At 47.0% G+C, this 17,812-nt stretch overlaps 1 protein-coding gene across 1 annotated transcript in view; it reads right to left on the reverse strand.

The window, feature by feature from the left end:
• Window positions 1–1,923: 1,923 nt before the first annotated feature.
• The window catches only part of SH2D4B (SH2 domain containing 4B), a 79,199-nt gene continuing 63,310 nt past the window's right edge, over window positions 1,924–17,812 (reverse strand). Inside the window, exon 7 of the mRNA XM_032877970.1 lies at window positions 1,924–2,365. Within this exon, the coding sequence (XP_032733861.1) occupies window positions 2,277–2,365 (89 nt within the window). The 3' untranslated portion in view covers window positions 1,924–2,276. The remainder of the gene's footprint in view (window positions 2,366–17,812) is intronic.

Genomic DNA, 17,812 nt, shown 5'->3' on the forward strand with positions numbered 1-17,812 from the left:
ACAACAGCTCAGGGGTTCAGATTCTCAGCCCGGCTTGCTCGGCTCTGTGAGCGGCTGCTAGTGCTTGGAATAAGAAGTTTCTTCCAACACCTTGAAAATCATCACACCATATTCCCCTGCCACGTCACTGCTAAGCCCGAAATAATTGTTGCTCTTTCTGTGGTTCTTATCAGCCATCCCTCCCATTTATACGGAGCTTTCATTACTGCTCATTTCACTGACCGACAAAAAAAAAAAAAAAAAAAAAAACCACAAAAAAACAAAAAACTAGTGGCAGCCACACAGAAAATCCTCTTCTCGGGGAGACTGAGCCTTCATGAGGCCAAATGTCTTGAACAGAGTCACATAGTTTGTAAGTAGAAAGGCTAAAACTCATTTCCTTGGGAGATACTAGAATAGAAGTATCTATTAGAAGAAAATCTAACCATAATCGGTTATGGTTTTCAAGTAATTTGGTGTTCAAGAAGCAGGCTCCCCCCTTCACTTTGTTTTATTCATTCGGGGGCCCTGGGAGAGAGCAAGAGAGAAGTCAGGCTGGGAGACTGACATTATCGGACACATTTGGATGATGAGTCCTTACCTTGGCTTCCCTCAAAGGCAGAGCCTGCAGCAAATGCCTATATGCTGCCACTCAATTCAGGGGTGGCCAGCCCAGGGGAGCAGGAGAGGGGAGCAGAGGAGGACGAGGGGCAGATGGGAGGGGGGTGGACCTCATCTGGTCACTCTTCGATTTCATCATCATGAGTTGCTCTGTCTTGCAGGTCAATCTTCCCAGAGGTCGTCGGAAGAACTGCCTGTCCAAACAGCCCCCCAGCAGGAGGAAAGGGGAAGAAGAAATCTACCATCTGCTGTCCCCCATTGATCCAAGGTTCACCATATGCAGAGTTCATGGCCCTGCTCTTGAAGGTTGCACAATGTCTTCGGCATCTGCAGCAATAGGAGATGAGGGGCCCAAAGCACCCCATGGGCAAGGTGGCTTTGGCTCAGCTCACATGAAGCTGACATACCCCATAAGGGAGAACAGCATCTATGCAGAACGACTTGCAGTGGTAGTGACCAGGGTGAAGCAAGTGGCCAAGGACGTGAAGAGTAGAGGAAGCAGCAGGTGAAGGAGAGCATAAGAGATGTGGGAAATGACTATCAAGTAAGGTACATCTGTCCACTGACAAAGCACAGAGCCCATCCATCCTTTCACTCCCACCAAATATGGTGCTGCCAACATTAAAATACTAGCAAGTCCAGGGTGGGGAGTTAAACACAAATCTGCTTGATTCCACTATAATATTCCCCCCCCATAACATGCTGTCTCTGTGTCTATAAACATGAGAACCTGAATATGCATGAAGACACTTCCCTGAAAGTTACAGAAGAGTCACTGGGAGAATCTCACTCATATGAAAACCATACTCAGATGAAGTGAACACAGGATCAGACCCAAAAGGACCATGAAGGCAGAAGTAATCATACGGGTAACCTGTATCAAGAGGGCCAAATCCTAGAGAGCAAAGGCTTTCTTGGATTTATAATTCATCCCAGGTTTGGGGCACATCTATGGGAATACACAAAACCACTGCCTCAATATCACAAAACCAGGGTCAAAATATGTTCCAAGACCAAGGATGGGTGGCCGAAGAAGAGGCAAATAAAGAAGGCAGGGCAGTATCAGCTGCCTATTCTGGAAGCTGCGTCTCAGAAGCCTTAGGTAATTATTCCAATGATATGAGGGCAATAATGTACATCATAAAAGACGCAGCATCTATATTTTCCATATAAATCCTTTGCAATATTTCGTCTATACTCTCCATGAATTTATAGACAGAACAGGTAGGAAATAACTTACTAGAAAAAACTGATTAGTGTTGGAAGACTTTCAGAAGAGCTGTATTCATTCCGCAAACATTTATTGAATGTCTACCACAGGTTACATTCAGAGTTCGGCACTGGAATTATTTTGGATTATTAAAACATGACCCATGTGCTCTGGGGGCTCAGCTTAGGGTGGCCATGGCAAATAGGCTTCATTCTCTGAGGTCATAACTAAACTCTTCTTGAAAGAGCTGCATCAGCTAATAGCAATTTCTGTCCTCGGCACACGGATGGGGACCAATAGCATGTATATTTCATTTCCTTTGAGACATACTAATCTACTTAATCCTCTGGCTGGTGGTGGTGGATCTTCCGGAAGGCCATAAGGATTTGAGCCAGGAAGTTCTTAAGTTGAGTTCAAAAAATGGGTACCCAAAGAAATCCAATTGGGTAGGGGGAAAAAAAATCACTCAAACAACAGATGGTAGTCTGGTGGGCTGTCCCTCTGTCCACAGGGTTCCTGCAGCAGCTCTCCCCCTGAAACAGTGATAATTTCCTCCTAAAAGAAAAAACAAAAGGGAAGAATTACTTGTAATCAAGCAAGGGAAATAAACATCCACCAGAGAGAGGCCAGTTCAAGATAGAAAGTCTATGAATATGTATCTGCCTCCTCCTCACTCAAATTTATAGAAATGACAGAAAAAAAAAATCTGCTTTTAAAAAAGAAATAGAGCCATATTGGGAAAATGGAAATAAATTCAGTATGGGAAAATAAGAAGGAAGGCCATCAACAAAGATTGGTATTAAAGAGTACTTGAAACCCAAAAGACCTACAGGATGAGATTGTCAGAGGAGAGAAGGTGAGGCAAGGGCTGGAGCAAGTGTCAGAGGGACAGGCTGGGGAGCTCCAGGCTGCAGATGTCTTTGCCTCAGCAGACCGGAAGTGAGGAGGGGCGGACCGGAAGTGAGGAGGGGTGGACCGGAAGTGAGGAGAGGCACCGCCCTCCATTGGGAGGCCAAAGAGTCCACAAAATCTCAGACTTTCTATGTCAGAAAGATGAGTTACTCATTGTCAGCAGCAGCCCTTACAGCATAGAGAGAATAGATTCGGGAAACAAGGACTATATCCATTGATGGATAAGTAGGAAATTCAAAGTTCAGACACTAACTCATAACTCAAAATGTGTACATACTTATGGAAAATCATACCCATACAAGAAAGATGCCAAACTTAACAACAGAACCGACCCCCCAAGAGAACATCAAGTTTATAAAAACAAATGGAAAGAGCCTTTGAGGGATGGGTATTCATTTCCTCAGTGGAATAAGAAGATAAATCACCTGTGAAATAAGAATGGGCTATTATTTATGGGGCACCTGGGCGGGACAGCCCATTAAGCATCGGACTCTTGGTTTCCGCTCAGGTCATGATCTCAGGGTCATGAGATGGAGCCCGGTGTCAGACTCCACACTCCGTAACCCTTTCCCCTCTGACCCAACATGTGCTCACTCTCTCCCTCTCTATGTCCCTCAAAATAAATGAATAAATCTTAAAAAAAAAAAAAATGGGCTATTATTTTTTTAAAGAACCTATAAATGAAAAGAGTACCCACTTAAATAAAAATAAAAATCCCAGTAGAAAACCTGAGAAGCTGAAAAGACATAACTGAAGCTCAATTTAGTTGCCGGAAGAATTGACACGTCGGTAAGAAAGGAGACATCTAAGCAGAAAATGGACAATGGACGGGAATGGACAATCCACAGAAGAAATTCAAAGGGCCATTAAACATATGAAAAGATCCTCTGTGTCAGGAGTAATTGGAGAAATGCAAGCTAAACAATGGTGAGATAGAGCATCTGCCGATCTGATGGGAAAAAATTAAAATGACTGATAATCCCCAGGGCTGGCAGCCGTGTGGGGAAACAGCCTCATCTAGTTTTGGCAGAAGCATGAGTTGGCACTCCATTTTTGGAGGGCAATCTGGCAGATCTTTTCAAATGAAAACGTGCATCATCCTCCATCCAGCAATTCCAATATGACAGATCCATCCTAGAGAAAAACTTGTGCCTGTGCCCAAAGGGACAGAGACAAGCAAAGCTCTGCAGCCCTGTTTGTGATGACAGAAACCTGGAAGCTATGTAAGTGGCCATCATGGAAAACCACAGGGCATGTGTGTGGCTGTGGTTGGTACGTGTACTCAGCACACGCAATTCCATAACAACCAACGTCCTGATGACTTAGAAATGTCAGCTGTAGTGCCGTAGCACTTTACACAGTGATATCTCAATGAAACTTCCCAGGGACCCTAAGGAGGTGCATGCTGTTTGGAAACCCATCTTACCAGGGAGAAAACTAAAGCACAAGAATTTTAGTAGTTGCCCAAAGTCACACACAGCGATGAAGTTGGGATGTAAAATTTAGCAGCCTACTTCCAGTAACCATGCTTTGAAAAAACACACATAGGATATATTGATCCTGCTAAAAAATCAAATTGCTGAGCAACTGGTAAAGAATTATCCAGTTTAATCTCACCCCACTATCCTTATTTTTTAGAATTCTCCTGTCTAAACAAGTACATTAAGTACATTTCAGTTTTTTCTGGAAAATCCTGTCATTTTTTTTAAAATCTCCATCCTATTTGGTGTATTTGTTGGGTGGAGAATTGCATTAAATTTGTAGTTTAATTAGAAAAAAAAGAATTGTCCAGTTTATGTGGAAAATAACAAAACTGTTTTCCTTATGTAAATTTCTCTGTTAATGCCCAGGAAATACTTGGATAGTTACATGGCAAACTAATACTTCAACGCGGAGAATGGAAATGGGAGATTTTAAATGGACAAGGCATTCACCTTGTATTGTCCTTGATTATTCTTAGAATGTAATCATAAATTAATTGTGCAATTAAATCTTTAACATATACACACTGACCACCAGATCTCCACATGGGCATAGATGAACCCCCTCTATAGTGTAAGAAACTACATCGGAAGTCTCCAACCCTAGATTTGGAAGAAGATGAAGACCTTCAAAGTCTTCTCTTCTAACCTTCCAATGCAGGAACCATAGCATAGCGTCTCTGAGAGATGGACTTTTCCCTGTGCTTGAATACTTCCAGGGACAAGAAGCTCATCACTGCTCACAGCAGCTTATAGTGGGCAGGGAAACCAAACATCATGGTACAGAGGAAAAGGCACAATCTTTAGAGGCAGATGGCCTGAGGATTAACTCTTGGGCCACGTGGTGTCAGCCATGAGCACTTAGGGAAGCTACTCAAGCTCCTTGGCTTTGGTTTCCTGATCTATGAAATGGGACTAGTCTGCCTCCCTCATAAGGCTGTCATGAAGAGGAAGGAAGAACATGGATGGACAGCAGCGGGCATGATGCCTGACACAGAGAAGGTGTTATTATCCACACACACCCTCCCTGTCTCTACAGGGAGGGTGTGTGTGGATAATAACTCCCTAGAGTTGTTAGAAAAGCTCTTCCCAACATGGGTAGAAATCTGCCCTAAACCTGGTTAGTCCAGTTTTCCAGGAGTCCTATCCACCCAACATCTAGACATTTGTAAATGGGTCATTTTCTATGTGCTTTACTTAGAAGGTCAAGTCAAGAGCTGTCCATAGAGGCCTGGGGACATCCATGAAGAAAAAGCAAAACAATCCAAGAGTCCCTATCACAGCGCAAAAACCCAGTGAGACAGTCCAGGAATTCTGTGACCCTCGCTACAGCTGCAAAGCTCAGGAAGATGGAGAGCGACCAAGACTCTGTTTCTAGGCATCTCTCTCTCGCCCTTGTGACTCACTGAGTTCCACCTTTGGCTTTCTCCCAGTTACTACTATGCTGACAGTCACAAAAGAAGCAACAAAACAAAAGAAACACAAAACAGCAACAAAAGTTGCTTCTGTCTACATACATAGTTTGGAAGGCACCATCTTTCCTCATGAGATGTCTACAGTAGGGGGACAAATGACAAAGAGAGTTCTGGAAAACAAGAACTTCCACACCACTTCACAGTTACAGAGTATTGTTACGGACATTGCCTCATTTATCGGTCTGGGATCTGAACTATTATTTACATCCATTTGCCTGGTTAGGATGGTAAAGTTCAGTGAGACTAAGGAACCTGCCCAAAGTCACACACGTACCACATATGTACCTATCCTTGTAGTTGGAACAAGAGATGGGGTAACTCTACTAGAAAAGCTTCTCAAGCCACAGGGTTGATGGCTAATTTTCAGCTAATTCTACAAAGTTGCCAGAGGCCTGACTAGAATGTCCTCAAGCAGGACATCCTGGGGACGAGTTGCAGGTGGGCTGTGCGGTTGGGCAGAAGATGGGTCAGCTAGTCCCTAAGTGTTAGCAGTAGGGAGCACTCAGAGACTTGAGGTGAGGAGAAGCTTAGGGACCAGGGCTGGAGGTGCTTGCCTTAGTCAGAGAGGAAGCCAGAGAGAAGAAGAGCAGACCCCAGAGCCTATCTAGACAATCTCTACTCTCTTCCACCCTTCCACACATCCCTGTGATCCTATGGACCTGCGGGGCTACCTGCTCCTTCTCCACCCCGTCTCTTGGAACACCTGCAACCTGGCACTCCTTCACCTCACGTTTCTACCAGTTCTAGCTCCTGACCAGCATGCCTCTGAAGGATACCTTGTGGAAATCAATGAGATCCGTGAGCGTTGCATGGCGATTGGGGTCCACTCCCAGGAAGCTGTAAAAGTCTGCAGAGGCATCCACAAGAAAGTGTTTGAACCCTTTCTGCAGGCGATAGGAGAGGGTGTAACCCCAGATTTTCTCACTGACCCGGACCAAAAATGCTCCCTCTGTCATGTTCTCGAGGAGATCTTCTGCATCTTCTCGGCTAATAATTCCTGATTTAAAAAAGAAAAAAGAAAAAGTCAGTAGGTTCAGCAAACTTTTCCCCTGCCACTCTCCCAGACTCATCCCTGCCCTTCATCCTGTTTCCATGATACCAGGAAAGAGAGGGCTTCAGGAGCTGTCCAGCACTCGCCTCATTCCACCCAGGACTCATCTTGGCCTAGAGCAACCAGCTGTGAGCCTGCGGGCAGAGTTTCTATTAGGACCTGAGTTTAGCACGCTTTCCTCCAAATTAAGCCTCACAGATTTGGATTAATTGGGTAAGCAAAGAATTAGTAATGAGCAGGAATTAGAGCATCTATCGATTACAAATACAAGTCAGCAAGCACTGCCCTGTGGAGAGCATTGAGCCCTGCTTTAATGACAACAGCAGAGTGACTTACGGTTATGACCCCAGTTATCTTGCCAGGACCCCTAAGTGAGCACCTGGAAACAGTAGGTCCTCTTAAGTAAAAAGACTTCCTCTGCCCACCTGTGGGCATTAGGAAAACAGCTCAAAATTTTCTCAGGTTCTGCATTCTTTCATGATGATGATATGGGTCCAGACCTGGAGTTGATTATTTGTCAAAAGGATTATTTATCAAAAAGGATTTTAGGGAGATGCTGTTATCTGGGTAGAGCACAGGAAGCCATGTGTGGAGGGACGAGCCTCGCAGGGCAGGGCAGCGGGAAGAGGGCAGAAGCCAGAAAGCCTAGGTGACCTGCTCAACCTGCCTTCATCTGGGTGACGTGAGGCTCAGCCAACACCTTGACTTCTCCAATGCCCTCTGACATTTAAGTGATTCATCATCTTACTCCATCTACATCAAGGACACCTTATGACTTTCAAGTCAGATAAAGAATTCGAAAATATTAACTGAGAAACACTGTGGAAGTGTTGGCTACTGTTAATCATATTTGAGGGAGAGGAGAAACGCACAGTCCTTTTTATACACCCACTTGGTTACCCTCTGCATACACACAGTGGGATCATTTACTGATGGTCACGTAGCAAAGGGGTAAAAGGTAGCTGAGTTATTGGTCCCTGTGACCGTGAGAGGGACTACACACTTGTGACTCCTCCCCCCTGCACCCTCGTGTCACTCTCTAGCTTTCCTATGGGTACTCCCTGCTCCCCCCACACCCCTTCCATTGCTCTCCTATTTATGGGAGGTGTGGAGGAACTTTCCCTGTACCCAAAGCAGAGGACATAGAGGCCACCACATTGTTACATATCCCCCTTTTAAAGACAACCAACACAATTGGGGCTCACCTCCATCCTCCTTGCCTAGAACTTATCAAGAGGCAATCAAGTGAGCCACCCTTTCCCCATCCAGGCGCTATTAGTAGGAAACTAGGGAGAAGGGAGGGGGAAGGAAGTGGGGAGCCCTTCTACCACAGGACACCTGAAGAATCATGTGCAATTTCCCCATAAGCAGGAGGATGCACGCTGGGGTTGCTCCGGGGAGGATGTCCGTGCCTTCTGCCAGGGAAACAGTGACAGCCAAAAGAGGACCAAGATGGTCACCTGGAATCTGTCGGAAGACTCAGCACCATCCCTCACCCACCTCCCTGCCCCAATGCCAGAAAACCTAGACCCTAAAGGTGGATGCCGTTGGGAGAAAAGCAAGAGGAGACAGAATAGAGCCAAGGGCCGGGAGGAAGAAGGACCAGAAAATGTCACCCCCTTCTCCGCTCCGCCTACCTCAAGCTGAAGCCCAGACCAGACTGAAAACTGGGGAGGAAAGAATTGTTGCACTGGACAGGAGACTGAACCATCCCACCTGAATAGTACCTGACATTTTAATATCTGAAAGCGAACAGTAACACCAAAAAGACAATATCACGTGTCTGCGATCTAAAACCTGTGAATGGCCCCCCTGGTCTCTGGCAGAGTCTAGGCTTGGGAATGAGAGACACTGGGCTCTGAGACCACCCCCCACCCATCCACCCACCTCTCCAGGCTCATTCCCTCACTCACCTCATGCACCATTGCTCGCTGCTTACCACAAGACCCCTAAGTGCAGAAGCTTCCTGCCCGTCCCCAGCCCCCTTTGTCCCAGCGGACCCTGACTCCTCCTCTTCTCTTCTGGGAAGACGAGGCTGCCGGTCACCTACACTCTACCTTTGTGCAAGTGAGAAACAGAGGTCCCTCTGAGTGGTAGAATTTGAAAAGAATGCCTCTCTGGGCCAAATGGCCAAGCTCACGTTTCTGCATTTTGACCCCTCCTCCCTGCAACCAACCCCCTTGGCAGGAACTCTTTATTCAGTGTGCAACCTGCCCCACCCTGTCGTGAAACCATCCCTATCCCTGGACGGAGGCTGCACCTGGAGAGCCACCTTTGAGCTTTCATCACACCTGCCCAGAGGCTCCAGTGTATTAGTAAACAGGCTGTGAAGGGCTCGAGGATAAAGCCTGTGGCAACCATGGGAGCCGCTGCTCAGTCTTCCCTCAGGAGAGACTCTGCTGCCAGGAAGTGTCCGGATCCGACAGCCCCCAGCGGCTGCTCAGGATCCACCGCAGAAGCCTGCTCTGCCCCGGGGGGCATGAGAGGGTACAGAACCCAGTGCCCTTGACTCAGAGCACTCCTTTGTATCCTTCATGGTGCTTTTTCCAGGAAATCGCTTGCACTTCTGCTTCCTAGAAGACCCAGACTGACACTGAATGCTGCCTCTTGTGCCCCAAGCACCTGGAATGCTGGGGGAGGAGAGGCTTGTTTGGAGCAGTAATCAAGAGCATGGACTAAAATCACAGCTTACTCAGGGTGCCTGGGTGGCTCAGTTGATTAAGTGTCTGCCTTCAGCTCAGGTCATGATCCCAGGGTCCTAGGATCGAGTCCTGCCTCGAGCTTCCTGCTCAGTGGGGAGCCTGCTTCTCCCTCTGCCTCTGCAGCTCCCCCCGATCATGCTCTCTCTGTAATAAACAAAATCTTTTTAAAAATAAAAATAAAATCACAGCTCAGGGACCTGTTCAACAGGTGGCCTTGGGCAGGTTATTCAAGCCTCTCCGAAACCCAGGGCAGTGTCCTCATCTGTTAACTGGTACCATTAATCCTTCCTACAGTGTAAGGTTGTTTGAGCCTATGTTAAATTAATGTGTGAGCATGCTCGCCACAGTGCCGGAGAGCATAACTAGTTTGCCTCGGCTACCCCAAGGGTACCACTCCTGTGCCACAGTGGGATGTCACTTTGTCCTGGGAGCAGCCATGTTCAGGGCACTGCCAGGCTGTGCTGCCCACACCCATGCACCCAGTCCCTCCAGAGGCTGCAGAGGGTGACTTCTGACGGGGACTGCTTGAGTCCCTGGGCCCCAGCTACACCATCCCTAGCAGACTCTCCAGGTGTCTGGGATAATAAACATCTGTGAACTCTGCCCCCACACTTGGACACTTACCTAGAAATCAAAATTATAATTCAGCCCAAGACCAAAAGTAATGAAGCCTCATAATTCAGGATGGCATAGACCCTTCCACAGAAAACCTGAGCCCCAAGAGAATCAGTCAATGGCTGGGAGGCCTGTAGGTCACTTAAAAGGAGAAGCTGTTACACTTTCCTGCCCATCCACACTCTGCCCTCCTCATCTCTCTCTCTCCCTGGATCACCTCTAAGTCAAGTGCACTGGGAACGAAGCACTAATCACACCCCATCCCATCCCACCTCAGTCCCTTCTAAACACTCTATGGCCTCTTGGCTAAGGAAAGGATGGAGGGCTTCCCCCGACCCCTTCTGATTGGAGAGCAAGCACACTGCTCCCCAGGGATCATGGAAACTTTCTGCCTCTGCCAACAACCAGGCCTGGCAGCCTTCGTACACGATGTTCCATGGTAGCTGTTCTGGAATGATGACTGGAGAACGCAACTGTAGGTCCCTTCTGAGCCAGTTCCTACCTGTCAACAATAGGAAATGTAGTTTTTCCTATAATTTCTCTACTTCCTCCCTTCAACAGCTATGTAGGAGCCAGGCCCCACGCTGGGTGCCTGGGAATCAGCACTGCATGAAAAACAGTTCCTGCCTTCCAGAAGCTTTGACTCTGGACAGAAATAAAGATCAACTGATTTTTTTTTTTTTTAAGAAAAGGCTCACTCTAACCAGTGGTGCTCAAGGCCCCAGGAGCTGAGGGAGTGCCTGGGGGAGGCACCCCACACAGCTCTGGTGTCAAGGGTGGGAGGGACAGCTATATTGAGACCAGAAAGGTGAAAACAGAGGTGCAGAGGCAAGGATTCGTTGGCAAAGGGGATTAGCGACTGGTTCCCTGTGGCTGGAGGAAGGGCCAAAGTAGGAGCCGCGTGGCACCAATGGTGAGATACGTAGAGGTTGGCAGGGGCCAAGCCCCCAAGAGCTCTCCATACCGTTGGAAGGATTCTGGACTTAATTTCGAGGGCAATGAGAAATGACTAATGATTCCTAAACAGAGAATGTGAGCATGTTCAAGGATGAAAAGATGGCCCCTGGGGGTGCGAACTGGAGGCACACAAGCCAGGGACCTCAGTCCCTTCATGCAGGGATGGCTTCACAGCCACAGTTCCGCAGTCGTAGGGCTGGACTCCAGCTCCCGGACTGTGAGTCTGACAGAGATGGCTTCTATGTCGAGGCAGGGGGGCAAAAGGATACATCGGGAGTTACATAAGAAGCCCCCTATCACAGCCAGTCCTGGGCACCATCTGGGGACTCATCCCCCTGAGTCCTCCTAACATCCCGACCACCGTGAGTTCATAACTGAGGACACCGAGGGTCAGCGAGAAAAGTGACTTACCCCAGGTCCCAGAGCTAGTAAGTGGTAGAGCCAGAATTTGAACTCAGGTCCTCGGACTCCAAGTCCGGGGCTCTTTGCTCTACAGCATGTTATCTCATCACAGGACAGTAAGTGCTGCTGTGAAAGACAGAGAAGGAGGAGATTAATGCAACTTGGAGAAGTCCGGAGAGGCCTGAGAGCGGCAGTGAAGGGGGAGGTGAAGTGGGCTTCTGGGGATGGGTAGATTCTGGGAGCAAGCAGTGAGCAGAGCTGATGGCATGGGAGGGGAGAGGAAGGGACGCGATGAGTGAAGAGAAGGACAGCCCCATGGCACATTTATATAAATGGAACCTAAGAGAAACTTCATTGAAGTCGCAGGACAGGAAAAGAAAGGGGGATGGGCTGAAAGCTGTAGCATGTGTGCAATCCAGACCCCAGAGAATACGGGCTAGAAGGAGAGGAGGCCATAGTTAAAGACTGAATGATTGGGGATTCATCAAAGTCGCGTCGTGGTGAACACGCACAAAGCCACTTAGTGTCTCATTCTGTCAGCCAGAGAGAAAAGGCAGATTATCTCCAAAGAATGAACCATTAGACTGATGGTTAACTTCTCGTTGCTCTCATAGAAGCCAGAGGACAATGGGATAATATTTTCCGGGTGCTGAGAAAAAAAATAACAGTGTTTCATGAAACCATCTTTCAAGGAAAAGAATAAAATAAAGACATCTTCAGAAAAAAAAAAATTGAGAAAATGGGCTATCAAAGATAATCTAAAGGACATACTTCAGGTGGAAGAAATTTGATCCTTGACAGAGAGTCTGAGGGGCTAGAAGGAATGGTGAGCATCGATCCTGCAGGTGAATCTAAAAATAGATGCTGACTTACAAAACAATACTAATAATGGGTAATTTGAGGATTTAAAAAAAAAGAACTGTCATACTGACAACATCTGATCCACTGAGAGTAGAATCATTGGACTTTAAAAGTACTGCATGTGGAGGGGGAGGCTTGCTGGCTCCATTGTAAGACCATACACTTCGTGCTCTCGGGGTCATGAGTAGGAGCCCCGCCCCACATTGGGTATAGAGGTTATTTAAATATATAAAACTTTTTAAAAATTTAAAAAAAATATTCTGTGTGTTTCAGAAGAGGGTAAAGATATGTATCAACTTGAGAATATAAGAAATATGCATGTTACACCCTCTCCATTAACCACAGAGAGATAGGCCTTGAGAGAGGTCTAAGCTCCAAACAGCAGAGGTAAAAAAAAAAAAAAAAAAAAAAAAGCCACGAGGAAAGTTTTTTTTTTCAATGAAGCGTGAAACAAGCTAATAACTAAAAAATAACTACACTGTATTCCCTTGGTATGAAAGTGGAAAGCTCACAAAGCTAAAGGCAACAGTGTTTGGAGATTTATATGAAGCAAAGATCTGATAGAGCATATGGTCGGAAGGGGGATGGTGTCTGGTGGAAGGACCAGCGCGACCAAGGTCAGGAGCACACGGGTGCTTCCAGGATGGGTCACGCCTCCACTTCTGAAGCTCCCTTCATGCCCTTCGCATCTGTATGTACACACATTGTATATATTCAATGTTTAATATTTTAAGGATTTAAATATCATGGCTCTTCACCTCCCCACACTTCATGCCATGACATTCATTCCAAGTCGGTCAACGTCCTTTGAGGGTTGGGGAGGTTATCAACCAGGAAAAAAAAAAAAAAGGATCATTAATGAGCTTTAAATGTCAGTGTTGGCTGTTTGGAGTCCCTAGAGCATGGTTCTCAGGCCTGGCCCACTCTGACAGAGTCTTCTTTAATTTATTTTGGGTACAACAAGCATCAGTAATGTTTATAATCTTCTCAGATAATTCCAATATGCAGCCAGGTTTGAGACTGACTGAGCTAGAATGTAATCTCTCTTGCAAGCCAGGGCTGGCAAAGATGTAAAAAGTGGATTTTTACATTCTACAAACTCCCTCTATATTTTGAAGAGTACTTGGAGGTCTGAACAGTTTTATAGACCTACTCTAGAAGGGACATAGGTAGGTCCTGTGAGAAATCCCTGCCCAGTGGGAAAGAGTTTTCCTCAGCTGGGGTGGGACAGAGGGGAAGAGGGACTAAAGGGAGGGCCCCCACTCATGTTCCTGCACCCCACAGAGGAACTAGAAGTGTCCTATGTCCTAATTTTGTGGAGAATTTAGCAGGTGCTGTGCGCCCGCATAAGGCAGCCACAATTAGGCAGACTAATGTATTTGGAGACAGAACCACCTGAAGATGATGGCTGCCAGCCTCCCCAAGCTCCTGTGGGTCCTGGAAGGGAGCCAGGACTTCCACCATGTTCTGGTGTGGGATTTGGAACATGGAGAGAGCGTGACCGTCATGGATGGCTGCTGGGAATTGGGACTGGATCAGCCTTCCAGAGAGCCATGGGCACCCCTAATCAGATTAACTGCACATTTACCCTCTAGTCCAACAATTCAATCCCTGAGATATACTATAAAGAAATCCTCACACAGGTCCGTAAGGGTCCATAGCAAGAAATGTAAATGACCCTTAGGTTAATTGTGGCGCTGATGAGTTGAGGGCAAGGTGGGTGTCCAGGACTTGAGGAGAGGATGAGCCAAATTCGGTAGATGCACCTGGTGGAACACTGTGCAGCAATTAGAAATAACAGGCCAGAGGTAGAAACAGCATGGCTCTTGTAACCTAGGCTCCATGAGATAAAGTGAGAAATACAAATGATATTTAAAGCACCTTACCTTTCATGTCAATATACCTAAGTGCAGAGTAGGAGAAGAAGTGGCAGCAACAGCATTTTCCAGTCTCTCCAAATCCCCAAAGAGAAACAAGAAGAACAAGTCAAGAACAAAACCCAAAGTCCGTGGACAACATTTCCCACAAAACTAGGGGGCAAGGTAGTCCCATGAACCCCAGATACAAATGGAGTGGGAATAATCAACAAGACCTTCGTGATACAGTGTTTCCACAGGAAGAAGAGGAAAGAAACCAGGGTGACTGATGGACCTGAGAGCAGTCAACAGGAATTCACTGGAAAGCCGGAGGCCAACTTAAGAACAGCAGCTGAAACTCGGGGAAGATGTGCCTTCCCCAATCCTGGGGAAGGGCAAGAGGCCCCTGGTGACACTTCGGGGACCACCTTTGATCACTGGGAGTGGCATCAAAATGGAGCAAGTTAAGAGAAAAGAAAGGGAAGAAGGAGAATGTCCAGACCCATGTGGGAGAGGGGAACAGAGCCTGGTTACCCTAGGAAGCAAGCTGTCCTTGTAAGGGCCTGCTTGGCCAGAGGGAGCCATTTCATTGTGGGCTTGGGTTGACCCTGCCCCTCCTGGAGAGGGTGGCAGGCCAGGCCGCATGGAGACATCCAATCAGTGGAACATGCATATATTTGCTATGGTGAGTTGGAATTCAATTGGCCACCAGTACTGGGGACCGAGCATGACTATGCAGTTTTCCCTGTGTGTTGCAATCTCATTGGCCACCTGTATGTGGGCTGGGCTCAACCACCTCTATAAAGGTTAGTCTGTGAGGCAGGGGAGTAGTAGTGATAGTCGTAGGGGTAGTCATCAGGAGCAGGGAGCAGCATTGCGGGGAGCATCGTGGTTGTCAGGAGCGTCATGAGCGTCGCTGGGGAGTGGCCTCGCCAGGTAAGGGAAGTCGTCGGGGTCGGTGTCCTGGTCGTCGTCGCCTCTTTGTAAGAGAAGGCCCCGACTGGTCAGTTTGATTTTCCATGCTTGGCGCGAAATAAAGCTTTGCTTGACTTTCGCTTTGTGTCGGTCTCGTTCCTTTGATCACAGACCCTAACACCCTCTTTGTGGACACGTCACAAAAACAGCAGAAGTGGGGCACCTGGGTGGCTCAGTTGGTTAAGCATCTGCGTTCGGCTCAGGTCATGATCTCAGGGTCCTGGGATAGAGTCCCACAGTGGGCTCCCCGCTCAGTGGGGAGTCTGCTTCTCCCTCTACCTTTGCCCCTCCCCACTCATTCTCTCTCTTTCTCAAATAAATAAATTTTTTTAAAAAGATAGCCATAAGGGACCCCTGGGTGGCTCAGTTGGTTAAGCGTCTGCCTTCTTTCGGCTCAGGTCATGATTTCAAGGTCCTGGGATGGAGTCCCTCATCAGGCTCCCTGCTAAACAGGGAGTCTGCTTCTTCCTCTGTTTCTGCCCCTAGCTTTTGCTCTCTTGTGCACGCACTCTCTCTCTCAAAATAAATAAAATTATTTAAAAAAATAGCCACAGAAAAGCATCAAGGTCAAATCACATGTAACATTATCATGAGAAAAAAAGAAAATAAGGAGCAGAATAACTTCTCTTGGGTGATACATACATAATATATATACAAGAACCCTTTGAACAGACACTCATTATTATCAGGACGGCTCCTTATTGAGGAGGAAGGGGATGTCAGCGGAGCATAAAGGAGAGTAAGAAAATAAACAAATTAGGAACAAGCCTGGCTTCCTTCCATTATGATAATACAATAGGAGGACCAGGGAGGGAAAAGATGGCCATTGAACTGAACCTTTCAGACTTGGGGTTTATTTAGAAAATAAACATCATTTAAAGCATAGCCCAGAAAAGAGGCAAGGTGACCCCAGAACCTAGGCCTTGAGGTGGATGGTCTTCTCTAACAGTTAATTGATGGAAGTTGTTGAAACTCAGGAGGCCAAACAAGAACCAGGGTAGGGCCAAGTCAAGTTTGAGGGATAATCAGTGTGGGGAAGGGGACCCCCCCCAGACCCCAGCTATATTCAGTGTCCAACACTCACAAATGATTCCAGAAGCAGCTTACCATCGGATTCATAAAAACAGAGAAGAAGGCCTAGAGATGAGGGACCAACCAGGACCTTTCTTTGGCTCCTTCCCAAGCTATGAGCTCCCCCTACACTCAGATGCCATTGGGGAAGGGGAGTGATGTTGGAAAAATTGGATGTTTGCTAGAATATAACTGAGTTAAACTGAAAGAGACTCTTAAAACCAAAGGAATTGAAAATTTTGAGGGTTCTTTTTTAGGCATTAGCAGGACACAAAGGTCCATACAAGGTAAGATCACCTATAAAAACAGGTAAGCAAGAAATTATACTTGTATAACTATCTTTCTAGCAACAATTCAAAAGTTTGATGGAGATGTAAAGACAACCAAATATGTCTCCAGACACTGTGAACTGCCCCACGGAGCACAGTCATCCCTGGCAAGTTGAGAACCGCTGACGTGCAGACAGACCTGAAAAATCTCTAACTCGTAAGAATGACAAAAGTTGTAACAAAACAGTTCAAGGTGCCTCTGAGTGCGGAACCACAGAGACAAGTCAACCTACTACAGCGCCCTCTGCTGGGCCTCTGCATAAAAAGCTATGCACAAGATTGGGGACAGAAGTCTTCCTGGGCATCTGCCCCCCTTCCCCCTACCCCATCCCCGATTGCACAGCAGGAGGGTAAGAAGCAGGGAGTGCAGAAGCGGAAATGGCCAGCATAGCCAAGAAGTCCAGGCTTGCTCTCCCTGGTCCAATACCAGCACATTAATATCGCAGACAACCAGCACCCTCGCGAGGTGAGGCTAGCAACTCCTGACTCCCTTCTCCCTTATGGTAGCTACGCCTCACCGGCCAACAAATCCCCCATCAACCGGTTAGCTATTTCTCATTCATTTTTGTGACTTTCCTTTCTTATTGCCATACTTTCCAGACGATATCATTAAAGAGGCTGGAATTATTAAGCTCTTCATTCTCAACGGTTTCTTAAAGCATCCTAAAGCCACAGAGATTATGATGAATAAGTCCACATGCCTTCATTTTTTATAACTCCAAATGAAATTTAACCAAGGCTAACTGCTGAGACAAGGGCTTCCCTGGACAAGATTCTAGATTCCAGACCTAGCCATGCACCAGGGGCAATATCCCATGACCGCCTGCTCCAAGCTGACATGCCCAGTTCAAATCACTAGCACCACTGTTGGGACGGAGGATTGCAACCACGTAGCAGAACGACTTCTGAAACTGGCTACCCAAGGATCCTGCTTAGCCCTAGATTCGACTTAAAGTGTAAGTTGATTGTTCATTTCAGGCTCATCTTGCTGACTGGACTGACAGTTTCACTACGACAAAGGACGGGTGTTGTCCTCTCGGTGGTAGACATCATTTGGTCTTGCCCTCTCCAGACCAGTTGCCCTCCTCCTGCCAAGGGAATGCCAACTTTCTTTTGGAAAGCCACGCCTTTCACGTCTATGCCGATACAATGGACGGATTCTATTCTGCCCCATGGATGGTCATCTGACTCATGCCTGGCCAATCAGAGAGGTCTTGTGCTTCTGGCCAGAGTGACTGGTTCAGAAGTGAGCACATGACCCAACCAGACCCAGCAAACAGCTAGTGGGGACTAGTAGGATTGGAAGTGTTGAGAA

Source organism: Lontra canadensis, unplaced genomic scaffold, assembly GCF_010015895.1.
Source record: "Lontra canadensis isolate GAN:19392208 unplaced genomic scaffold, GSC_riverotter_1.0 scaffold3, whole genome shotgun sequence".
Taxonomy (NCBI): Eukaryota; Metazoa; Chordata; class Mammalia; order Carnivora; family Mustelidae; genus Lontra; species Lontra canadensis.